We start from the raw sequence: 26,726 nt of genomic DNA on the forward strand, positions 1-26,726 counted from the left end.
CACTTCTCTCCAGCGGGGCACTGCTGGGATCAGCAGGTGATTGGACTGAGTGCTCCATGCTCCTGGGTTTTTTCCCACTCAGTCACAGATAACTCAGTCGGTCGGCAGCTTAGGGATATGAGGACGTTTTGGATAACCCACGTGACTGATGAGGAAGAAGAAACAGCTTGGCAGCACTGATGGACCTCAAGTCTGTTGCAGAAATGCATACAAACTGGAGTAAAAAAATCCTGTGATATCCAGGCAATGTCAAAACCTACCAATATTTTAATTCTTGGTTAAGTAACGCAGCAAACAGCTTAGACTGCCACATGCTGTGTGTTTTAAGACAATCAGTTATGTTCACATACTGCTGGCAGCTCTCCTCCAAATCCGTGTGCTGGTTATGCTTCTTGGAGGGCTGGGCAGTTGCAAAGCCTGGAGTAATGTCACTTCTCTATCACATATTCCTTCAAGACGTTACTCCAAGGTGAGAATCACTGTGCTATGGCTGCTAACCCCGACTGATGGGACACTGCTAGAGGCAAACTGTTGGTAACAGCAGGAAGAAGCTGGTTTTAACAGGCAAGTAGGAAGAGGAATGTAGTGATGATGCAGAGGAAGATCCAACACAGTCTGTGCACACAGAGGAGCCTGCAATACCCTCACCAGCTGCTGCATCCCAGTGTCTACACGGGTCCTGGAGCCATCTGGCTCTCATCTGGCAGAAGTTTCCCTGCAAAGAGCTGAGGAAGAAGTTAATACCATAAGGCAGCACACTGTGTCTATCTGGTGTGATCTCTGAGCAATGCCCCCCCCCCCTCCACTGTTTCCCAAGGTCACAGATACCTCTGTGAAGAGCCTCTTGCCCTTCTCTGACTCCCAGCTTCAATGTGGGAAACTCTTCCTTGCCCTCCACCCTTGTCCCTGCCTCTGTCGTTTTACCAAGAGACACTTTTTTCTTCTTTCTTCCAGCTGCTCAGGAGAAACCTGGCACTACTGGGAGGCTCTCGCATGTTATTCCTCCAGATCAGAGACCTGCTGCTGTGATCTCTCCATGCTGAGCAGGCACCCACTGTGCTGTCTGCAGGAAGAGTCTACAGCAACAGACACAGCAAGACACCAGCAAACACTCACCAGAGCACATTTTCTGCTGCTAATGAACTACACCAAATCAATCTCAGTGAATGGCACCACCGGAAGGCCCAGAGTCAGAGTCACTCTGTGTTCCTCCATTCAACAGACACTATAGGAAGGATGGGAGAACTGGGAGGAATACTGAGAAAGTGACAGAGTTAGCTGGTTGGCTGGTTATGCATGCATGGAGCTATTATAAAGCATACTGACAGCCAAAGCTAAGGTAGGGCTCCCTCATTTCACGTAAGTGCTATTTTTAAAATGATGGATTCTACTCATTCTGGTCAGAAACTGTGTTTTGCTGTCCTCCACGACATACCTGATGAGCTCCTCTGACTTCACCTGAACCTTTCACAAGACCCCACTGCCTGACTGCCAGACCACAGAATAGCCAGGGACAGCCCAATAGCTAACCCTGCAAGGACAAACCATATCTCAGACCTTAAGGAGGAAGGGCAGTAGCAATGGGTGGAAATAAAAGATAAAATGCTCCCACCTTCAGCCACCTCAGAGCTGGGCACCTTAGCCTAAACTAGTCCCCTGGTGACATGTTAATGGAGGAGTCCAAAGTACAAATACTTTTTGGGACGGCCCAGCTTCCTCCAAAGACCACAGGGGGAACCTGGACAGCTAACTTTTAAATTGCAGCAGTGACTGCCATCTTTAGAAGAATTAAAAAAAAAAGAAGTACTAACAGAGCAGATAATTCCTGCATACAGCCAAACTTTACAGGGAGTCTTCTTTCTTACTCACAGACAGTTTTGACCAGCCTGTACTTGGACCAAGGGTAGGTTCTGGAAAATTTAAGCATTGCCATGATGTGAAAAATTTTGACTTGAAAATCTTCCTTAGTCTCCCTTCCTTGTACAAATGGAGCTAATACAGTTTACTGGTCACAGCAGGTTTGAAGTGGAGATGGAAAAAAGAAGCAATATTTTCTTTGAAATACTGTCCCACTCTCTGCTTGAACGTCTTCCCCAAATGTCAATCAAAATTTTCCCCATTTTTTAGTAAAGCTCTCTCTCTATCTTTATTATCTATCATCGTAAAGTACCTTGAGGTGGTGGGATAGAAGCACTCCATGTGAAATTACTAAGAGAAAAGTCTGAAACAGCTAGTTCTCATCTAACCAGTCAGTGAGAAACAGCCCGATATATATAAGAGCTGAAAGTGTTTACAGTACTGTAATTTCTCAGGATAATCAAAAGTCTTCTTTTAACCCACAGCAATCCAATCAGTCCAGGGTTTATTTCAAATTCCTGACAATAGCCTTGTAACTCTGGAAATGTAGTGGAGTTGGCCAAGATTAGGAAACACAGCTGGGAAGAGCAGATGTTGTTGATTAGGGCTGAGACGCCTCAGACAGAGATGTATGGAGAACTCGTAACTGGAATAGACAAGGATGCTGCAAGTTGTAATTGAATGTATTTGCAGAGCCATGGGCAACCCAAAGCTGGTGCTGAAGATGACAAACACTCATTTTTAAACATATGAGCAGAGACAGTGTGATAGAAAAGCTCACGTCAGCATCCGGCAAGTACTGTCTCCCTTTGAACTCTTAAATTTTAAATTTTAGTTTTAAATTTGTAAAACAAAGAATCAGAACTAAGAGAGACTCTTGTCTCCTGAAAATTGCTTTCAAGCTCTGGCATATTGCAAGGAGCATTTTACCTGCTTACTATCAGGAAGATGCTGAGTCAGGTGCTTCCAGAACAGACAGGTCTTCAGTCCTCTTTTCTGAAAGTCTGTACAAAGTTGCATTTGTCTGCATTTCAAGTAATGTGAGACACTGAGAAGTAAGGTGGGAAAAATTCCCAATCATGTCCAAAGGCACATAGGACTTCAAATACTGTTTGTCTCCCAAGAAAGCTTGATGTCCTCATTTTCAGGCTGGGGTCACGTTCCTTCAGCACATTTTAATGAAATATGTCCATTTAATAAGGTTTCTCAGCACGCTTCTTGTTCTTTTGGGAGATACTGTGCCAATGTTTCTCATTTTTATTCTCTTGTTTTAGTGTCTGACTCTCACTCTGCCTCCTATTTGCCCTCACTATAATACAAATTAAAATGCCACTCCCACCATCAGTCAGAGCCAAAACAAAAGCTAAAGGCAATAATTTATTGTGCATTCAAGTAAAATGCTATTCTCCAAATAACATTATGGATGACATCCATCTGCTTTGAAATCTAGTTCTGATTATGCACAATAGCTCTTGGCTGGTCTTGTGCTAGCAGTGCTGGCTGTTGCTGTTGAATGATCAGCAAGGATCATGGTGCCAAATAGGTTTTGTTCCTGCTTTCTTTCAGCCCAAGGGAGAAGTCTGACAGAGTCAAAAATCATCTACATTCGGAGCATTGTCTAGTATCCTGCTTGCAAGGTTCTAGAGTTATTTTGAGGTAATACTCTACATACACTGTTCATAATACTTTAAAGCCTCTGCTAGAGTATTACATACACGTCAGATGGACATGAGATTGTTGTTAGCACTCAAAAACAACAACAAAATTCTCTTCCTTGTGGACAGGCTTAACACACACCAGCTGTGTAGCATGAGCACAGATTCAGTATGTTTGAAAGCAGAAAGCAGCTTTAGGAGCTATATGGTATGTTGCACAGATCCAACCCATCTGCTCTGGTGACACCAAACAATGAACCCATCACCTGTCTTATCTTTTGTCAGAAATCTTGGCTTTTGAGTCACTCAGCCACAGACACTAAGTCTAGATCCAGGAAAGTCCAAATGCCTTCCACCACAGACCTCTGATGACAATGACACTAGAGATGGTCAGACCCAGACTTTCATCATGCCACCATCTCCTCCTAGAATAACGCATGTGTTGCACATTGCCAGGCTTGCCCTCTTTATCTCTTGCTTGCCACTTCCACTTCTCTGAAGTAGTTCAATTCCCTTGCTCCATTCCTGCTCGGCCCCTTTGGCTCTCTGAGAAGCCTGCTTAACTGAGGAGTGGCTACGCCCACGTGTAGTTTGAAAAGGCAGCTATCCCTCCCAACACCTCACACCCATGGGGAGAGAGGCATCCTGTAGGGCAAACTGAGGGAATATGTCAAAGTTTCCACAGCAGTGGTTGTCACCTTGAAATTCACCTTTGTAAGTACTGGGAGCTGGGCTTGGGTGACATCCTAGGCAGAGGGTTTTGCAAAGCGTCTGCTCAGGAAGAACAAGACTCCGTCTCTTTCTTGTCTCTTTGTTGCCAGAACCCTGCCTTGCTAACCCAGATGACCCCCTGCAAGGTGTTAACTTCACTTCTCACTTCAGATAGGATTTGGCAAAGAAAGAGTCAGTTCCCAAAGAGAGCAGACAACACATTGCATTAGATGCATGTGGTCCTTCTAGAAGGGAGGCAGAGGAAAGAGAATGGGCCAGTTTGCAAAGATGACTGACTTCTAACTAATTAAAACGCAATGTGTTTATGGAAGGAAGATACCATAACAACATTCCCCAACAACACAACAAACTTGAGCACTGCATGTGGAACTGGCTTTCTAAGCAGAAATCTGAAATGGGAGTTTCGGACTTCCAAAGCAACCCCAAAATTTCAGAGCATTTCAACCCAAATTAGATTAAAAATTCAAATGCAGTTCTGCTACTTCATCCCCACCACCACAAGGGGGTTTGGAATGGCAGCTGAGATTCAAATCAGTCTCTAGTTTTTTGAAGTGCTTAAACAAAATCCCTGCTTACAGTCAGTTGGCCAACTCATCTGTTAGCTCAAGTCCTTGATTTAAGTGCAGTTTGTTCACATAAGGTAATGGAAAACAACAGCTCACATCCTTAAGTGTACATGCGTGTCTTTATAATAAGCCTGTATATAATCAACACATCAAGGCTCAATAAATCCAACTCCAGCAGCAGAATGAACCTGCATGTGTTAGTGTGGATTAATCTCTCTTCTGGCTAATAGGGCCTGTACTCCACCCCGCTCCAGGGGACCCTTGTCCTTCCATGACACAGGAGGTGGGGAAAGAGCTGATTTTGGCAGCTGCTAGAGTCCTCTCTGCTGCCAGGGAGGAAAATGCTGCAAGGCACCTAAGGGGAAGCTAAGTGACCTAATTACACAGCAAGAGGCTGAGTGATTACCAACAAGAAAAAGGAGCAGGCGAGCACAGCCCACCTGGGATATCTTTGCAATGCTAAGCTGAACTAAGAGTTTTCCCAATGTATTCATGGTGACAACTCTTCAAGACATTTCTGCATTAACCAAACCTCCAGAGGAAAGTCTACACAGGCATTCAACACATGGACAAGACTGGAATTCAGTGCTTTCTTTCAGGAAGAACCTAATTCAGAAATTCATATGGCATTAAAAAGTACTGACAAAAAAAGGATGATGCTGAGGACTGGTAGCAAGCTGAGCCATCTCCTGTCTTTGAGCTACCAAAACAATAGATGAAAGGAAAACACAACAGATCCAGCATAGCCCTAGATGACAGAAAAATGGTTCTCTCTTGGTGTAGAGGGAAGCACAGGAACTAGGGATGAAATAAGTCCTGTGCATTCCCTGTCTGCCACTGCTGTGTTGTCAAATGTTGTGTTTTGACCAGTTCTGATAAAAAAAAAAACACATCATGTATCTGCAAAAGCACTGTGGCCATCTCAGACACTATCTCTCACCTTGTATTGTAAAGCAAAATGACTTCGGTGTCCTGACAGATCATGCGTCTTGGAAACTGCATGACAGTCACAGAGCTGCATTTTGTCGAGAGCATTGCAAAGCCAATACTGCTGCTGTGTATTTCTCCTCAGGGAGTAGTTTGGACAGAACATATGGTGCTTTATGCCAGTCAGTATTTCTCAAATGAGTTGCACACACTCAGTTTTAAAGGCCTGTTAACATGTCCAAAGACAGCACAAAGAACGCAGTTCTCACTTCTAAATTAGGAAAAATGCTTTTACTGTGAGGGTGGTCAATCACTGGAATAGGCTTCCTAGCAAGGTAGTTGGTGCCCCATGCCTATCAGTGTTCAAGAGGCATTCAGATAAAGCCCTCAATAATATGTTTTAACTTTTAGTTAGCCCTGAAGTGGTCAGACAGTTGGACTAGATCTTTGATGGTCCCTTCTAACCGAACTGTTCTATTAAATAAGCAAACAAATGATAGCATACATTGTCTTTCTCTCAGGTATCTCAAAGTATTTGCTGCTTACCTACTCCTCTCTGATGCTGTTCTTCATCCGTGAACCAACCTTGCTGAACATCAATGTTTCCATGGAGTGACATGGTGGTGTGACTGGGCTGGAGCTAACTACAGTGCCAAGGGCCCAGGCAGAGCACATACCCTCACCCTCTCTCTCTGGTCATAGGCAATCTCATACATCTGTGCTTATGAAACACATCAGAGAGGGAGATGTAGAGGTGGAAGGGACTTTTACACACTTTGATAGTACTGTGTTCACTCCCATAAGCTGCACTGATATACGAACACCTGTACGTGACAACAAAGGGATTAATAAAGGTGCACAGTTACCTGTCTGCCATCTTTTTGATTGCAGGCTTCCAGTGCGATTTGAGAGCCAGTAGAGAAGGAGGTAATGGAAAGACACTTGTCCTGCTGTCTAATTAGAGGGTCACTGAATACCCACTCCTTTGGCATAAGAAAGAAAAAGAAAGGTTCTGTTATGATCATAATGTTGACAAGATGAGGGAGAAAGTTTTTACCAGCATACATTTCAAAAACCTGAATATTTTCTTCAACATTTATCAGTGACTCCCTGGGAAAACTATGGAAGCAGCCTTCACTTGATCAGAAGTTTATGCTCAGACTTGGTGCATCATGACTATTTCAAAAGCTGCAGCTGACTCCCCGACCTTCTGAGCTGCCTGATTAACCTTGGATCCCTTGCAATTCCATGCTCTGTAGCTTTACAGAGTCTGGCCTACAAAGCAGGGAGGCCACCAACCCCCTGATTTACAAGATGTGCAACTGCTTCTGCATATTTTACATAACAAACATGTTCTGTAACAGGTAACCAGGACTACAGACTGTCAAATGAAGCAAAACACATGCAAAAATCTATGGGTTAATAAATTTCACCGGTACACATAAAGCACAAACTACTTCATTTTTCCTTCCTCTCACTAGATGGATGCCTGACCCATTCAACTATTAACCCAATCAACTATTATTATTACACTTTCCCCAAGGAAGAAACACAAAACACAGTAAGTTTCAGAGACTTTAAATGGTAATGACAAGAAGCAATGAGTCAGATTTAATGGCATGTTGAATGCTGTCTGAAAACTGGTTTCCAAGAGTTAACAGATGTGATTATGTATTTTCTGGCATAAAATATCCTGCTGCAACCCTTAACTTTCTCAAGCTGCTTCTCTGCTGCTTTGACTACCAAAAGAAGAGATTGAGTGCACATCCTCAGCTGGTATAAACCAGCACAGCTCCACTGCAGTTAGAGAAGCTGCACCCAATTATTGCAGCTGAGGTCTTGGCTACTTAAACTGTACTTGGGCATTATACTGAAACACATCTGTAAAACAGCACAATTCAGGCCATCTGCAGCTACAGCTGAAGTGGTGGACCGAGGAACATTTCTGACCCTGACGAAATCTCTTACCCCACATGCCTGGGTACTAGCCAGGTACACTCCTGGACTGGTTCTCATGGAAAAGTCATAGCCGCATGGGCTGGAGCACACCCAAGCGATGGCCTGAGTGGTGATAGCCACGTGATTCAAACCCTGGTCATGAGTTTACTGCACAGACTAGTCACACCTCTGAGCATTCAGGTGTTACCTGTTGCTTCCGAGTGATGAAATCCTTCCTACTCTGTGCCTGACTGTTTTGTCTGTTAAGCCAACGGAGCTCTGAGATGGACACAGCTTCTTTTCCTGCTTACTGCTAATACCATTAACAGGGCCAAATTCTTCCTTCATTCACCTCTGTACAAACCCACCAGGGCCACTGGTAATTAAAAGGGCAGAGGCAGGAGCAAAGCACCAAGCTGAAGCCCACCTTACCTGAGTGACAGGTGGATTGTTCACTGTCCCTTTACAGTTTCCCATGCCAGCCAACATATTCCCAGTGGTATCCTGTGCCCAAGACTCCAGGCAATTTCCTCCTTGTCTAATTATCCCTGGAATCAACTCCTTTTCAGGAACCCTTGAAACAAAACAACAATTGTAAGGCACTTCATACACAGAAAAGTCCAAAGCACTTTCACAGATTTATAAGGGCATAACTGGCCCCTGTATGAGACATAGCCCCCTTTATTTGACGGAAAATGCAAGATATCACACTATATGCTGAAAATGTCAGGAGCAGGCAAAAGTCAAGGGAAAACTTGGTCAGAGGACCAGTACCCTTGTTTCAAAAGGCTCTTCAGAAAGCAGTTCAGTGTGATGCCTCCTCTGAAAGAGATCATTGCCAGTAAAAAGCCATATCCACACCTGTCTATCCTGCATCTGTCTCCACCTTTTCCATACTCTTCCCCCCAGTGGTAGTATTCGCTGCCTCTTTGGTAGCAATACAGGAAAGATCTGTCAAAGCCAGACTACAACTAGATGTTTTAGTCTCAATGCACGTTAGCTACAGCCTTTGCTGACTAGGATGTGAAGGTGTGTTGACTAGCAAGTGCTAACAACACAGCTCTGTAGTGGCCCGTGCTACCTCCCAGCAGAGCAGTGCCACAACACTACCACAGCCTGACCCACTGCAGTAGAAGACACAGACAAGCTGGGTTGGGCATTCACCAGGGTATTCTCTGAACCACTTGCACCTCTGCACTGAGGCAGCCCAGCTCTACTTGGCTCAGCTACCTCCAGGAAGAACATCCAACAGGCAGAGACCAAGCCTGAAACAGCTGTATGGGGCAGAACAGAGGCAGAAGCAACAAACCTTTCGCAGAGTGGTAATGGTACAAGCCAGGAAATCACTGAGGGTTTCTTACCACAAAGAAGACCAGAGGAAAACCCTTTCCAAGCATAAGTCTGTTTTATTCCTTGCTGCTGCCACAGCTCAGCTTCTCATTGAGACCCACCTCCCCGATCAGAGATTTTTACAAGCTGAGAACTGACTCACTTGAGCTCAGGATAGACGTTCTCCAGGTACCACTGGAAGGATTTACAGTTCAGCTTGCGGCGCTGCTCCACTCGTTCTGCAACACTGGAAACACAGGCAGGTTGTTGTATATAAGACAGTGAACAGGAGGAAAGCGAGCAACAGAGAGCAACCAGGAGGTTTGAGGGAGACTATATGAATTTTCCCCCCTTACTCGTTCTCCCACCTAGTTGTTGCTGGGTTCAGAGCACTACCAGCGACCTGAGGTGAATAAAAATGGAGAGGCAAGAGGGGGGAAATAGAAAAGGAAGAAAAAAATGCCTTTGGAGAGCAATTCTTGCACTTCAATTCAGAAAGATGTCAGAGCCCAGATCCTACAGTGTTAAATAATAGAGCACAGTAAGGCTACTGTAGGACCAAGAAAGCTTTTTCAGCCTCAGGATACCCTTGTAGAAGCATACCACAAAACTTGCACAACTATCCTGAAAAGGCCTAGAAAGTGTTTATGCTCAGATATATATGTGTGCGCTACAGATAAGGAGACATGGCAGCAGCTGTAGGCTGAAGTTGAGCTGCAGACCTTAAAAACATATTTGTTCTTTTGGGAAAGAAGAGGAGTATAATGTCTCACTATTGGCCATGCTCTCTCCTGACCTATAAACCACGCAAAACACTCAGTCATCAGCAAAGAGGAGTGCACCAGGTAGCAACCTTCCCCATGTGCCAGCTCTCTGTGCTTGGCCCTCAGTTCTGCATCCGCACAGGAGCTCTGGATCAAGCTCTAGTAACTGCATAGCTCACATTTCCAGAGCAGCTGCATGCTGTATTAGAAAATATTCTCATCCACTTAAAAAGTCTGGCATTTTAATTTCATTATAGATCCCTTTGGCCTTCCATTAACAAATGATTTATGCAGGGTTACTGGGGGAAAAAATAAAGTGAATTAGAAGCAAACCTCGTTAGCCAGACACTTGAGTTCCAACCCTCCTGGCAAGCCAGCCATTCAGAACACCTCTATTTCTGTTTCCCACACTAAGTCCCAGAGAAGATCCCATAACTATTTCTTGCTAGCAAGCGGCTTACCAGAGCTCTCCTCCTGAGGTTGTGGAGCAGCTTACCTTCCAAATGACTTGCCAATGGCTGACGGCCGGGCTTCGTAGTAGTACTGCTTGTATTCGTCCATCCACACTTCTGCCGTGCGCTTAGTGTTCCTGCATGGGGACAAGGAGATGCTTTGCTGAGTGCTGCTGGAGAACCTGCTCTCCAGGAGAGCAAGCAGAGGGTGGCCAGCCTGCCAGGAGGGAGTGGGGGACAGTACCAAACATGAAACAAAGTGAGCAGTATGGTCAGATTTAGACTGAATGTATTAACTCTACAAAGTCTTGCACGGATGTTACAGTTCAGAAGATAAAATGAAGAAAAAAAAAAAAAAACAGCCAGAATTCAGCATGATTTCTTTCAAACATGCTCATTCTGCAGAGGTAACTGGACCGACTGTCACCATCACCCTGATCCCTTTTCCCACGTTAGAATAATATTACGGAATAATTCAGCTCGGAAAGCATCTCTAGGTATCACCTAGTCCAACCCTCCCACAGAAAGCAGGACTAGCTTCATGTCTAGCACATGTCTTAGGGCAGTATCCACAAATGGTCACAGTCTCTCCCTGGGGCACTGCTCCCCACCTCCACTGCAAAGTGAGGAAAAACAAGCTGCAGGAACACAAACAGACAAGGGAACAGGTTTTGTGCATAGACAACAGCAACTCATCCTACCCTTGAGAACAGATGCTCAACCACAAGCTGTTCTCTGTCATCAGGCAGAAAAACAACAAAGAATTCAGACTTAGTTAGACATGCTCAACATCAAGGTGATCTGTCTATTACCACAAACTCCTGAGCACCTACTTGATGTACGTCAGCGCGTTGCCCTCAGGGAAGTCATAGGGATGGCGCTTCCTGAACACGTGTCCCACTCGACTGCAGGGAACAATCTCCAAGCTGCCACCACACATCCACACTCGGAAAGAGAGCTCTGGAAGAAACCCCCAAGAGTTATACAGCTGCAGCCAGGCCATCAGCATTTCCAAGAAGAGCAACCTCAGCAATGTCCCTGAAATCCTTGCCCCTCTGCTCTAGATGTATTTCCAGCAACAGCAAAAACAGGAAAAGTGATGCCACGGTGAGAGTGAAAAAACTCTCCTCCCTTCATTAAAATGGAGGCAACCCCTGTGGCTCAGAGACTCCCTTAACTTTCTCCAGTCCCATTCCTCTCTTTGGTCCCCACAGCAATTCAATTAGATACCTTTCCATTTAACCAGATCCTAGTGGATGCTCTCAGGCCTTCAGGACAGCATTCGACAACAGACTGATACCACCCCCACGCCCATCTTGTTTTGGACTTCTCTAATTCTCCCACCCAACATGTGGATGGAAGGAAAAAAAGAATTCACTGTGTAAAGCAAATCACGTGAGGAAGAGAAGGGACTTGGGAGACAAAGGAGAAAGAAGAGAACACTATGAGGGCACAGAAAGTAAGGCAATGCTTAGGGCTGAGTCCTCTCCCCCATACGTCCAGCTACATCACCTGAGTTACCACCTGAAAGCAGAATACCTTGAACACTGCTTGGACATGATCTGCAGTTGTCCTCTCTACATCATGCAATGTGATAATAGCACAGCTGAGGAGACTGGTACATATACAGGCAAACACATTTCCCTAACCTGGGGCCCAGAACATTCACTCTCTGCAGACCAAGTACCACAAGCCAAGGAGCCCCTCTACTTTTGCCACTGGCCTCTCCCAAGCCTCCAGCAATGGCAGTATATCCTGTGCCAACATGTTATACATCTTAAGGTGCTTCATTGCTCTTGTTCTGCTTGGCTATGTCAAAAAAACAAAATAGAAAGAGGATGACTGGTTTGCAGTTTGTCACCTGTTGCCCCTGCTGGGGGAGCTAGAGAGAGCAGAAATCAGTCTAATAGCGTCATTATAAATATATGGAGAGAACCCTGTTTCATTAAGAAATTCAGCTGGTCCTGAAGCTAAATTCAACATTTTCTTAAAGGATTAGAAGAACATGGAGCTTTGATGTGCAGGCACTTATTTGCATCACAGAAGAGATATGACCTCGCTCAGGCTTATGGGTCTGTCCTCACAAGTTTAATCACTGCCACACCGGAGGGGTTTTCTGCTTGTGTTTCATGTGCCGGTGAGAAGAGAAGTTAGAGGGAAAAGGAAAATTAGCTGGGTAGTTGGTTGGGATTTCTGATCAAGTCCTTACAAAAGGGCTTCAGATTGTGTAGACTGATTACTTCAAAAAAATTACTCACTTGGGATCTCCCTCCAGTAATGCCCGAATTATGGAGCTCTGATGCTTAGAAATTAAAAAAGAAATGACGCATCCACATCTAATGGCTGTTTCAAAGCATGTACACACACTAACATCCTTTTGCTCTTCATCTTTCTCCATAGCTTTCCTCTCCAGCTCCTAGGAAAGGTTGTTTAAATTGTGTAGTGTGTTTCTCACTCAGTTGGTTGGGTGAATAGCGAGGAGAGGTATTTAATCTAGCTTCTAAATAAGTGGACTGTATTTTGTGGCATTTCTTACTAACTCTAGTCTCTCCCTGACCCTTTCCTACAGCTCATTGTTTTTAGTCTCTTTTCAACAGGGAGTTCCAGCTTCAAATAGAGGAAGGGCTCCAATAAAAAAAAAAAAAAAAAAAAAAAAAAGGCCAGGGGGGGCAAGACATAAATTTCTGTCTGGTATTGTGTCCAGCTGGCATTTGCTCTCCTGAAATGAGGTTCTGATTCGCCCTGGCCTATAACAAAAACAAAATTCTCAATCTAGTAGGTTTAACTTAAAGCAATGTCTATTTTCCAAGAGAGGAATCCTCATGCCATATTCGTATCTTAGGCACACAGACAGACTTTGCATGACCAGGTTTGCAGATGACAGAATTCTTCAGAAAAGGGGTGAAAGGATGCAGGTTTTTGGCACAGAAAAGAAAATGGAGATCAAGCATAACTTATTAAGGACTTTCATGCATCCTTTGATGAAAAGCATATGAGAATTTTTTGCTGTATGCTTTCCAGAACCTGGCCTAGTCCATATACGTTTTAAATGATTTAATCACTGTGGCTTTTCCCCATACAGTGGAAAAAAAAAAAGTTTTTAACCAGCTTACATCCAGCTGGAAGAATACTCTGGCAGCTGGTAATCACTACCAGAACACTCCGATTTACCTGCTGTGTGCATAGGGCTTGTCCAGCTCTTAAAATACATTCTCTTACTGTTTCCGTGTGGAAAAAAAGTTAAAAAAAAAAACACTAAAAATGGCCTTTGTGGCCATTCTCACCCACCCAAATTAGTCAGAGCTACTCTCTCACCTCTCCTACAAATAGTGACCTTATCCAACCAGTTCCTTTCCACTCAAAATTGTAACTCGCAGTAAAAAGTTTCAGAACATTATCAACATTTTTCCTTGATCAGAGAATTTAATTTTCAATTACGTATGGAAAACATTTTTTTCAGGGTATAAATTCACCACTCTAAATACTTTTTCAAGGAAAGTGAATACTTTTTGTTGTCAAATACAGGTTGGTTTCTACCCTTCTGCTATGCAACAGCAACAGGCTGAATGTAGAAGCCACTGATTGAATCATTGCCTCATATTATGCCAACGAGCTGAACAAATGTTAGCTTTAGAGAACAAAAGTAGTCTGTCTTGTTTTTAAAATATTTTCCCATTGCTATCATCACACTGGTGCTGTGGCAAGGCATCTCAGGGACGGGCCCCATTACACAGAGCATTGTGCATTTAGCCTTGACTTCTGAAGAGAAGAATCAAGGTGCAGGGTAAGAGACAAGTGATGGGAGACAAATGTACACAGGAACTGCACAAGGCAGAACTGGCAAGCCCTGAACACCTAGCCCAATTCTACACAGCCTGGCCCAGCCACTGTCAGGCTGTACAAGAGCAGTTTGAAGCAGGAGAATGAAGCAATTCTGTGGAGGTTTTTGTCATCTGTATAGGCACGAAGGGCTGTGGGTGTGCAGGTAATTGACTGCCACTTATGGCAGAGAGCTCTGCTGAGCACCAGCTACTAGCATACGCACCAAACAACAATGCTAGGCTCCCTGGCAGGCAGCAGCAGACAATGAAAAGCCTAAATAAATATTCTTTCACTATCTTTGGGGTTTACAGCTTTTACGCAGTTGCAGCTGAGAGGCTGGCATGATGGCTAAGCAGCTGACTCTGCAGCTGGAGCAGGGCTAGTGACAGCAAGGAGCTGAGGTTGTCTGTGCAGAGGAGTCAGAGGGACACAGGAAAACAGATCCTCATGCCTAGGTAAATGCTCCCTGTTATTTTTGCCTACAACACTTAGCAGACATTATTAGCACTGCTAGTTGAACAACTCTTTTTAATATCATGAATATCACAATATTGAAGCAAGACCTCAGCAAACTGAGAGCATAAGCATGCATTATTAGTATCTTGTTTTTAAAAATTGGTACCTTGATATTCTGTTACTAGACAAAAATATTATTTCTTGGTTTCAGACAGCATTTCAGAAAATGGCACCTCTCCCAGCTGTGTTCAGAGAAACAAAAGTCTCTTCTTACTATTTCGTTCTTCCTAATTGGCCCTTCAGGTGCTAGAAAATGCCATATAAACTCTTCTTTAAAGGGATTTATTTACAAATCTGTGATATTTATGGAAGCTGTAGAAACAGAATATGTTTTTTTTGCCAGTGTAAGCAAGAGAAAAGTCAATTTGACTGAAGAACAGAGGAAAGCTTTTGTCACGTCTGCTCCACCTACATCATTTCTAAATGAATGCCCCAAATACTTGAGGTCTCCCTGAACATCTTTTCAATGTCGTTCTTCCTTTTGTCACTAATCCCCAGTGACAGCGTAGCATTCCTTCACATGGGGCAGAGAAAGAGAGATCTCTGGAATAGCTGTGCCACCATTAGGTGCAAGGAGATGGGTTTCAGCACCACATCCTGAGGTAACTGCCCTTGAATGGACAGTTTACCCTGGGCCTGTGAATTCCTTACATGTTTATGATGCTCTAGTTTGCTTCTAAATGTTTTCATTCTGAGTGTATTTATACACAAATTTCACTTACAAAGAGGCTTATTTTATTAGGAAAAACATCCTTCACAGCTATGAAGCTGGGAGAGTAACTCAGACTTCTCTAGGAAGGAAGAACAGTTATAGGAAGAGAATCTCAGAGTGACTGTCCCTTGCAGAGTTGGGTCGACACAGACTGTCATGTGAAGGAGGACTGGAGGAGTATTCTCCAAAAGCAAGCAACAATTTAAATATCAGGACTTTTTGTTTTGTTTTGTTTTTTACTTATTCGTACCATAGAAGTACATAAGTATAGTATAGTGCATCTGCATGAAAGACAGTGATAGTCCGGACCTCAAAGAGCCTCCATTTACTTTGCACAAAGATAACAGATACAATTCTGACCAACATGGGGATTACCTGACCATGTACGTAGCCTTACATCAACATGCAGATCAGTCCCTTGAAAGAAGAGTTCAGCTAGGTGACGAATACTGCAGAGTGGTTCTTAGTTAGGATCATTCGCCTGAAACACCCTAAGCTTACCAAAATTTTCTCCTCCCCATATGTCCATTTGAGTGTCATATTTTCCCAGGTGGTTAAACCAGGACTTGTCAATCACAAAGATGCCTCCTGCTATGACAGGGGTTCTGGAAAAGAAAACACAAGCCCACACTAAATAATCACAAGTACAAGTGCATGCAACACCACCATCATCACCATCTACATTTTAGAGAAGAGCCAATTTGTTCAGACCCAACAAATCCTATCTATCCAAAACAAGAAAATAGTAGAGCTGGGGCATGAACAGGAGACTTCTGAGATGCCCCTCACTAGTTCCTCCTCCTTTTTCAGATGGTGCTGCAAGGACTACTTGAAAAATGCTGTCTTTTGTACTTACACAAATATGTGCAGTGTGAAGGAATGACAAGGGTATTGTCTGATGACTGTGTTCACCAGCCAGACATGGTGTGAGGGGCCTTGCTGCATGTACTGCCCTGCTGTCAGTAAACTGGCTGCTTCCTGAATGCAAAACAGAGGCTCACAAATTATGCAAAGGAATTGAATGATACTTTTATGCTACAAACAGCAAGCTGTCTACCTATACAGATAAGCACTGACTTTTTATATCAGGATTTGTCACACTCTACATTCCTGAGAACCCTGTACACAGCAGCATGGCTGGCAATAAACTGCTCCAGCCAACACAATCTATTTTGTCCATGGACACACTTATTTAGGAGAGGAGGTTAATTATATGCCCAAATTACTAGGTGAGATTCAACTCCCAGGTCTGCTTTACACTTCCCAAGGTGACTGTTTAGCTGCTTCATTCCTTAATTCCTTAATTCCACCTGGAAGACAGAGGTAATTAAAAAAAAGGGATTTCTGAGGCATTCAGAGTGTTGAGTGAGGGAGATCACAAAAACAAACATATAGAACAAGAATAGGTAGCTTGCAGAGATGGCAAGACTACAAGCCTGTGACAGTATATAATTACTATTCTTACATTCATGGAATAATACTCTCAGGATTAGTGTACCGATGCATTGTAAGATTTCTTCAGAACTAACATGATTTTTAGAGAGCAAGACAAGGGAACGGCATGGAGCTGCATCAGGGGAGGTTCAGGCTGAGTATTAGGAAAAGGTTCTTCACGAATAAGGTGGTCAGCCACTGGACCAGAATCCCCAGGGAAGTGGTCACGGCAGCAAGCATGCCAGAGTTCAAGAAACATTTAGACAATGCTCTCTGATATATGGTCTGATTTTTGGGTGGTCCTGTGGGGAGCCAGGAGTTGGACTTGATGATCTTTGTGGGTCCCCTCAACTCAGAATATTCTATGATTCTGGGATTTTGTCATTATTGAGTGAACACTGTGGTATCTTGTCCTCAGCAAGGTAATCCCTGTGCCTTAAAGGGAAGGTCTGCCATAAAGGGAATTCCTTGTCATGAAGGTGAAGGCTTATAAAGGCATTTAGAGGATTGCACACAGTCCATCACAGACAGCTACCTTATAGACTGAGTTGGGTCTGTTCGGGACATCTTCTGCTCTATAGGAATCTGCTCCCACTTAAAGTGAAGGCTCCAGTCAAACCCTGTGAAGAAAAGAAACACACCAGATAGGTTTTGTTCTTGGTTTTCTACTAGCTTTAGTGATAGCCTCCATCCTTACATCATAAGCTACCCTACTTTCCTTCCCTGACCTCCCTTTTCTGTCTACCCAAAATAGGAAGAGTCTATCTTAATGTAGCTAGGAAGCTGACAATTTACTGTCTTGGCGTCCTCATCCCTCAGCAGTACAGGTCTCTGCTCGGTTCCACTCTACATTTTCAGGAGAGTACTGTCAGTGTGAGATGTACTAATTAGTGCTGCTGCATTTTGGCCTGTTTGTTTTACACTTCCCTGCGTACCAGAGTTATAAGGCTTTAATCAAAGCACTTTGTGGGGTGGAACATGATGCATTGTGGAAACAAAGGCTTGCAGATCATTTTAACCATTTTCTCCTCTGAGCCTACCATTTATTTACAGTTGGCCTGTGGTGGAGAGCTGAGCACAGCAGTCACTGGCACTATACCACTGTTAAGGTTAGCCACATAGGAACAAAGCCTGGACACTTGTGCTAATAAAGAGTTTAATCTTCTCTTCCTTACTCTAATGGCTCTCTCCCAAGGAGCAGATTGCATCATGCAGAAACAGCCCTAGATGCTAAAAGGACCACAAGTAGCACAAGAAGAGTGAAGAGTTTGTAGGGGTGGCTTTCACCGATCTTCTTTCCTACTACCTTCCTTCCCTTCCTGGAACCCATAAAGAGTGATCTCCTTGGTTTATGAACATAAAAACAGAGCTCAGAAGAAGAGTGTTTCATGCCTGGCTGCTCAGTCTGAGTGCCACAGCCTAAAAATCCTGCTGTTCACTTGCAGGAGGTAAAGTGGCCAGAGGATATGGTGATATGTGTAACCAGTTAACTAAGCCCTGATACTGCAAGACACAATGACACTGATGTAAGCTCAAGAAAAAAACAGTATTTGGGCTTTAATTCAACTCTGCAAAAGATCTGACTTAGCAAGTTGCAGGAGAAGGAGGACAGAGAACCCATCAGGAAAGAGCCTCACTATTTTCTTGTAAAGCTGAAGAGAGCAACAATTATTTTTCGTGCACCATCCCTCAGGCCAAGCTTACACAAGCTGTTCATTATACCCACCTCCCCGCAGATCTGCTGATGCTGCCAGGTAGGCAAAATTATCCAGGCTGATAACATCAATGATTGGACTCACCACTCGGGTATAATCCTGAAGGAGATAGAGAAAGGGGAAAAAAAACAGTCAGGCTCTTCTTGAGGGTCTGGTAAAATTGCCAGAGATCATAAAAAACTCAAAGCTGCACATGTAACATGCAAATTTTTGTTTGGCTTCTCCAGCATAGTTCTGACAGCTGGGCAAGTGATGGATGTACACAACATCCAAACAAGGAGATGGTGGGTATTAGCCAAGTGTACACCATGGAAATGGGGAACGAAGCGTGGGACCCCGATACCCAGAAGTGCTGCTAAGAAATAGCTCTTTATTTTCTGCCCAAGTCACAGGATGTGAATCACTGTCCCTAAGGTTTTGTGCTCATTTTTGATATCTATTGACAGCATGCTTCCTGCTCAGCCATCCTTGAATTAACTCATTGCCATCAGCCCAGAAACAATCAACCCACGAAAAAAACATCTCCCTAACAAGTGTTATGAATCAAGGCTCCATAATTAAGAATTGCAGTGCCAAATGAAAAAAAATGTAATATTAAGGAACTGGGGATACTTTACTGGCCTTGAGGTGTATAGATGTTTACAGTCTTATTTTGCAATCCTTTTAGTAAATGGAACTTGAGATTATAACAAGTGTTCATCATGAGACAGAGCATTAAAGACAGCCTTGTGACAGCTGAAATCTATGATGAAACAGAGAGCTGGCAATTCCAGAAACATCATCTGGTTATCGGGTACCTGCCAACCTCCCCAACCTTCATACCAAACCTCCATTTTGTGCCTTGAAATAGCTCCTTCTGCTGTGGCCTGGCTGGCCAGCATGGCACAGCCTAAGCAAGAGCCTATTGTTCATGCATATCCCCTTAGTGCTGTGACAGCTGCACAGAGAGTACGTAGGCAGTGCCTGAGCCCGGTGCTCCAGCCACTGCTCCAACCAGCCAGCACTAGGACCGGGTAGGGCAAGACTGAAATCCAAACCTGGACCCACATCAGGAATGTATGAAGTAGGTCTGCAACAGGCTGACTTGAAATCTGCTCAGTAAATAAGGCTGGAGTTCACACCCTACCATTTGCAACTTAGATCTTTCCCTGAGGAAAAGAGTAAGGTTCTTGCTGCTTAGGAACCCCATGCTGCTGTAGCTTGACTTAAACAGAATTAGTAAAGTAAATATTTATGGGCTTCCAAGATGGAGGATTTATTGAGCATGACTAAAAAGCAGAATCTTTTAAGTCATCGGCCCTGAAATTTCACCTTCTTCCACTGCAAGCCAGACATGGGTACAAGTCAGCAATGCAATCAGGGTGACAGCTGCTAACATTCCTGTCTCGTTTTCACTCTTCCAGACTCATGACAATCCTTTCCCAAGTGAGCCAACAAAAGGACATCCCTGCGCTCACAGGCAGCTCCTCCGTGCTGGGAAGCTCCCGTCACTCAGCACCTTCTGCCTTGTAACATCGGCAGGAGAATGGATGAAGGCCATCAGGGATCTGTTGCCCATCTAGCTCAGGCTGTACCTTCCTCTGTAACAGCCTGCCTGAAAAGAGGACTACCTGGGAAGGCTCTATCCTTGCTGACACTGTTCACAGCACACAAGGGCACAGGATTCATCAGCACAAGGCAGGCCAGCCCCAGCTAGTCCAGAGTGGGAGACGGTGCTCACCTCTTTCACTCTCTGAAGCATTGGCTGCAGCCACTCGCTGTTGACTTCACAGTGACTGTCCAAGAAGGTGAGGATGTCGGCGGTGGCCACTTCAGCTCCTCGCACCCGAGAGCGAATCAGCCCTGCGATGAGGAAAGGACGGCACAGGAGCCAGAAGGTTAAGAAGGGAAACAGCTGAGCCTCCTTCAGAAAATAAACTAATTGTCTGGCCATAGCATGAGAAGACCAAATGATTCTCCACTATCACACCCCTGTCAGGAGCAGAAAGCAGCTACAGCAGGGCATCCGTTGAGGGCCACACCACTATGTGAGCCCTCCCAGCACACAAAGAATGACCTAATCTGCCACTTCTGTCCATGCCACTGAACTTTCATCTGGTTCCTGCCTTGATGACAGTCCCCTTCCCCTCCAGCCCTTCCCACACATACCTTGCTGCTGCCTGGGCCATACCTGCCCGGTGTCCCTCCCCTCAGAGCACCCCGCTGCCTCTCTTACCACTTAAACAGGAACCAGCTTTACTCTCTTGCTGCCTTTCTTCCTTCTTATTTACTCCCTTTTCTCCTTTATTCTGCCCCGTGGTCAGAGGTGTCAGTATGGCTCTCAGACATCTCCATACTTTCCTACAGACCATCCCACTACCTGGGATAACTTTCATGAATGGAACAGTGACTCCTGTCTCTCATTTCAGACCCTTGCTCCAGGCCTGCTGTGCACTGACAGCTTTAGAAATCAGCCAGAACATTTGAGTCAAACTAGAGAGCAGCTGGGTAAGTCAGTGTTACTATTTATGCACACAGGAGATAACAATTTTTTCCTTAATTGTATTTATTTATGATAATATAATTGTTTTTCCCTTTCTCACATCTCCTAAATGGCTTGTTACCTTGCACTCTGAGTTTAAAAAGACAGATCTTCCATCTGCACCTATACTCATAAAGATCTTAAAATGTGGTCCTTGTTTTAGCCAGGACCTCTGGATACCACTTGTCATTATTTAAACTATGAAACGAGAGCCTTGGAGTTGATAAGACAGGTTCTCTGTCAACAGACCTACAACATTAGGACACCAAACCCTTATATTGAAAAAACAGAACAAAACAAAAAAACTGTAATGGTAAGAAACAACACATATGCAGCTGACAGGCAAACAGGGCCACGTGGGAAAATCCACTAAAACTTTGCACCTGCAAAGTTTCCACACTCACCTTCTCGACGGGTGTTTCGCAGACACTTGACCTTTGGGATCTTGGTAAGGAGCTGGCAGTCCTCAGCTTAAGGAATGCAAAAAAACATTTGGCACACATGCATGAATTACTTGGCTTCAAAAGAGAGCTCCAATTAACTATTCTCCTGCATCTCCATGGGAGGGGAATTTCTGTTTTCACTTAGTGTCACATTAAGCAGCCTGATGGCCTTAGTTCTCTTGTCTAAAGGGTACAGAAAAGAGCGCTGCTTGCCTGCTGTCCACCTCAGACAGCTGAGGCTTTGCTTGCTGATACTCCAATGGGCCAGGCCGTTGCCCTCCTACAACTCAGCATTTCACAAGAACGACAGGGCATATGCTAGCAATGTGGCACTGAGCGATGATAAAACTGAGGGGCTGTAGGGAGCCTGGGCTGTAAATTGCAGAAGTGCCAAGTAAAAGAGAGGCCTGTCATATAAAGTGATCTCATCCATTCTCTTTGCCTTCAGCGGCTCATCTGGGCATTTCCCAACATTTATTCTCAAGGCAGTTTCTGCTTGATTTTATTTAATGTAAGTCACAGGGATCCGACCTGCTTCCTTGGAGATGCTATTAGATTAATACACGGGTGCCTAACTGAGGGCTTTGCTGGCAGCTTGCCAGAATCTTGTGCCATCCCTCATTTCCACTGCCCAGGGAACATGATGGAGAGCAGCAGCTACCATGTCCAGCCCAGCCATAGCAAAGCACCAGGTCATGCAAGTTTCCATGACTGCATGGGCTTTGCAGGATGCCATGGGCTACACTGCCTGAGAACTGCACTCTCTCTACTCCTGCCCTAGCAGAAGTCACAGTAATAACAATTTCTAACACACTTTTTTTCCCTTGCTTCACCAAGTCCTCATCACTTTCCATTTTTATTCCACACTCCTTTTCATGTCTTACATCCCCCCTTGCCCATTTTCATCCTCCCACAGTCTCAGCACTCTGGGGAGAACGCAAAAGCCATCATCCAAAGTGCATCTCTTGGCACAGTCCTGCAGGAGCATTTCCACTCTCAAGGACACATGCAATCTGAAATACTGCTCTTGTGTGGGCACTTTGGCAGCTGCCGCACCATCCAAGTAAAGTGGCAGGTGCTCTCAAAGTCTACTGAGATTTTGCTGGACAGCTGCTACAACAGAAAGCATCACTCATCTTGGCTAAGTCACCACTTCAAGAAAGTACAAGAACCTTTATCTAGTCACTCACTCTCCAGGAGTGGAGCACATCACTCTAACAAGTTGCCAGCACTGGCAGACTCTCTGTATTTTTGCAGAAACTGTGGTAGATACTAAAGCAAAGAGTCATCAAACAGGTACTAAAGTGTCCCTATGGAGGTGCCTCAGTGGAGTAGCTGTATGACCACAGATATCTGTCTGCCAGAGAGAAAAATAAGAACTGTCATAGGATGGGGCTTTTTGATTTTTTTTTTCCACTTAGGAACCTAAATGGGAATTTCTGGCTGAGCCCTGTGCAGTACTGGTGCCAGAGATCCATCGGCGTTGATCTGGAACACTTTGGCCACTGAGGTTATGCTGGAATTTTCAGGTGCTGAATGTGAGACACTTAGGACTGTTTAGAGGTGCTCAGAAACACCCAACCCCAACAGCTGGATGCAGCTCAGTCCTTATCTAAATCAGACTGAGGCTCTCGGAGTCTTAAATCCCCAACCTCAGCATTCAACTTAAAAAAGAAAAACATAAAAGTTACTTAGTATTTAGCTGCAAAATCAAAAGAGCAACGCTTCCATACCTCAGCAGGCCGAGGCAGGCTTTCCTAGCTACCTGTACTGGGCAAAAAAAGCAGGAAGCTCTGGCCTCTGCCATGCACATGCTTAAACCAAATACAAAGACCACCTCCCTTTTGCTTTTCTCTTGCACAGACATGATGGAATCTCTGGGAGAGAGGGGGACTAAATAGAGCAAACAAAAATATGGGAAACATGGGGGAAAAAACAAGTGCAAGGGAAATGGGTCCATACTTACGATCTGAGCTGAAGTCATCTACCAAAATGATCTCCTGGATGAGGCTGGGAGGGGTGCGGTTCAAGACGCTACAGGGATCCAGAGAGGAAAAAGACAATCTCTGTGAGTTGCCAAAATAATGACAATGGCAGGGCTGACAAAAGTCTGCTGTACCGTGCATTACAGCAGGAATAACAAACGCCAATGGAAGAGGTAACCCTGTGCTTGTACCCCTTTTGGTTGTTACTTGTCTTTCTTTCAAAACAGCCATGACACCTGCTGAGACACACCTTTCCTTGGGCTGGCTTCCACTGTACCTTGCAATGCCACCAGAAATGCAGTGAGTTTGTGTCTGTAGGACACAGAGGCTTTCGCACACAAGGAAAGGTGGTAAGAGTTTCCACCCTCTACAGAGATTGACATACTCTAGTACCCTGGAGTTACTTTTTGTCTCTCTCATTTGTTTAAAATGCTTGAACTAATTTTTATGACCTTTTTCAAACCCCTCCCTTGACTTTACAACCACACAGCACACTCCCTCTTCGAGCCTCCTTCAGTAAATGCACAGGCAGGTCTTCATGGCCTCCAATAAGATTGCCCATATGCTGAAAGTCCCTCACACTTGGGCACCCCAGTGAAGAGGACAGTTACGCAAACTTCAACATTAAAAATCAGAGGTCAACACTGTCCTCATGGTTCTAGCAACCCATCTCATTCCAGTGGGAGTTACTCTTCTGATTTTGAGTGATTTGGGGGGAAGTGTTGGTTAAGTACTTTCAGTTTTCTTTTCTTTTTTTTTTTTTTTGGCTTTTTTTTGTTGTTCTATACAAGAAACACAACAAGCATAATCTCATACTCCCAGGAATGGCCCACTAAGGCTGTAGAGAAAGAAGTTACTGTCTTGCTAAGTAGCAACAATGATGGCTTTGCATACAGAGCCAAAGTTTCCTTAGTTTTCTGCTGTCTCACACTGCAAAATCCTGACTGCTCTGCTGTTCAGTATCACATCCCACTCTATTTCAAATGTATGCTGCTTCATACATCTCAAGAGTATTTGTATTTTGAGCTTATATGTCCCTGGATGTCTGAGCTTGCATTTTTCAAAGCTGAACCTCATTTGCTGCTCTTGGCTCTTACTTCTCTGGATCCTTTAGCATTGCATAGCGGGGTGGGAGGTGGGAGATGTTCCTCTTTGCATTTATGACTGCAGCTTCTCCCAGCACAGCCATTATCTGCATATTTTACAGACAAGGTTGCCCTGTCCTGAAATACTTGTCCATGCAAACTCAATGCAAAGCATTAGCAATCCAGACTGGCTGCATACTGCAGCATAACAGCTGTAAAATGGTATTCTAATTCTTCTCCCACTACCTCGACTGCTAGCGCTGCTCACATTTTCTCCACAAGTTTCAGGTCTTCCAAGTTAACGTAACTGGCAAAAAAGCCAACACTTTGTTCTCCCTTCCTCAGTTGTCCACTGATCCCCCAGTAGAGGAATCGTTCTTGAAGAGTTCACAGCTTCCTGTTCAATGTCTAGTTTTGCTCTCAGCTCTGCAATAATTTGCTGTGGATCCTTGGGAAAGGTACTTTATCTTCTTTGCACTTCATCTTGCCTGTTTTTTAACAACAAACACAGTAATCCTACTATTTCCCTTCAGTGAGGTGCTGAGACTGGCATGACAATCAATTACTCTTGGGAACAAAGTGTATTATTAGGATTCCAAAATCCAAATGACAGTTGCCTTTTACCGTAGAAACACAGACTTTTGCCTCATCTCAAAGATACCTTACCACCTTCGTCTTTCCTCACAGCTTTGTTGTTCTTTCAGTGTCCTTACTCTGTCCTACGACACCAAATCAGCAACTGGCAATAGTTTTTTTCTCTGCTGATCTGTCCATCCCTCATCAGTTCACAGATACTCTTGTTTATTCCAGATGTTAGCAGAGAACCATCTCTTTTTTCTTGTGCTCTAAAATTGTCTCCTCTTTTGCCATTATTTAAATTGTCATCATAACGAGTTACAATACGAAACACTCTAGCATTGCAACAGCATCCTTTATGCATAATTTATACAGGCTGCCTGCATAGGCACTGAACCACCAAAACAGTTGTTCAAGCCCCTTGACTTAAAGCCTGACCATTCACCTTTGCACTTACACAGACAAACAGTACCTGCAACACTGACTGAAATCAGAAATAAATAGAAAGAAAGGGCAGTTGATCTTCCCTTCTACAAAAATCATCACTGCAACACACGTGATGGTATCACTTAACAACTAATCAGGCAGAGACACCAATTATTCAAAATGGCTTTTGAGTGACAGTTATTTCCAAGAAGAACAGGATGCCAGGCAAGTAACTGGTTTGCAAGTGACAGCTACGTCCTGACAAGGAAGAGATCAAGCAGGCATGCAGCTCTTGATGGACTCGCAGCACTGGCAGGACCAAGGATGCCAGCCATTTGTTATGGAACATTCACAGGTCCTGGTGGATAGCCTGTTTCCCATTTTCTTCCCTACACACCTTCTTAGTCACTTGCTGGATATTTTTAAACAGTTTTCTTCCTCTACACTGAAAACTAACCAAAATTCATCACAAGGGCTCTCTGCATGAGACCAGTGGGATTTAGAGCAGCATGGCCTATTCATACATGGGCCTGGTCTCTATGGCATCCATTTTTCAAGGCCTTTGCTGGGGGCTCTGGGTTGCAGAAGACCACATCTGAGAGACTGGTGAGACCACTTCTTAAGTGCTATGTCCAGTTCTGGGCTTCACAGTACAAGAAAAACAAGGACGTGCTGAAACAGGTCTAGTGAAGGACCAGTAAGGTGATTTAAGGACTGGAGCATCATATGTATGAAGTGAGGCTGGAAGAGCTGGGATTGTTTAGCCTTGAAAAGAGAAGGCTCAGAGATGTTGCAGTGCCTCTGCCCTTGGAGATATTCAAAACTGACTGGACACAGACGTGAGCAACCTACTCAAGCTGATCCTGCTTGGAGCAAGCCTGGCCCGCTAATGCATTGGCATTGCTCATCTGCTCATTAGTACATATCACCCCCATAGGACCTGGATATCAGTTTCTCTCTTTATGGGTTACTGCTGTTCTGAATGTCATCTTCTCTACATTTTAATTATCATAGCATCTGGCTATTTGATCGATTGCCTTGAGATCTTTCTTAAGGATCACACTACTACAGCTTCTGAGCACCTAGCCATTTATTGTCTGACCTATGATGTAATCAGCAGAAATCTCCTGCTGTTGCCCTAGCAGCACCGTAGTTCCAAACAAATCTGCTCATTTTCTGAACAGTGGCTCCGCAGAACTAATTTTATGGTTCAAGAGAAAAGGAAATGGTAAGAGGTAAAAAGGCAGAATGTGTTAATGCAATATATGCAG

At 44.3% G+C, this 26,726-nt stretch overlaps 1 protein-coding gene across 5 annotated transcripts in view; it reads right to left on the minus strand.

Moving 5' to 3' along the window:
- Positions 1-26,726, minus strand: part of GALNT16 (polypeptide N-acetylgalactosaminyltransferase 16) — a 67,710-nt gene that overhangs the window by 4,528 nt on the left and 36,456 nt on the right. For all 5 annotated transcript variants that reach the window (XM_040559976.1, XM_040559975.1, XM_040559973.1 and 2 more), the window contains exons 4-14: positions 23,350-23,417; positions 21,345-21,410; positions 20,140-20,261; positions 18,431-18,518; positions 17,240-17,324; positions 15,772-15,875; positions 11,054-11,180; positions 10,265-10,357; positions 9,168-9,251; positions 8,108-8,249; positions 6,604-6,720 (exon numbers count right to left, since the gene is read on the minus strand). In XM_040559976.1, coding sequence (XP_040415910.1) covers positions 6,604-6,720; positions 8,108-8,249; positions 9,168-9,251; positions 10,265-10,357; positions 11,054-11,180; positions 15,772-15,875; positions 17,240-17,324; positions 18,431-18,518; positions 20,140-20,261; positions 21,345-21,410; positions 23,350-23,417 — 1,096 coding nt within the window. The remainder of the gene's footprint in view (positions 1-6,603; positions 6,721-8,107; positions 8,250-9,167; positions 9,252-10,264; positions 10,358-11,053; positions 11,181-15,771; positions 15,876-17,239; positions 17,325-18,430; positions 18,519-20,139; positions 20,262-21,344; positions 21,411-23,349; positions 23,418-26,726) is intronic.

This window comes from Cygnus olor, chromosome 5 (genome assembly GCF_009769625.2).
Source record: "Cygnus olor isolate bCygOlo1 chromosome 5, bCygOlo1.pri.v2, whole genome shotgun sequence".
Taxonomy (NCBI): Eukaryota; Metazoa; Chordata; class Aves; order Anseriformes; family Anatidae; genus Cygnus; species Cygnus olor.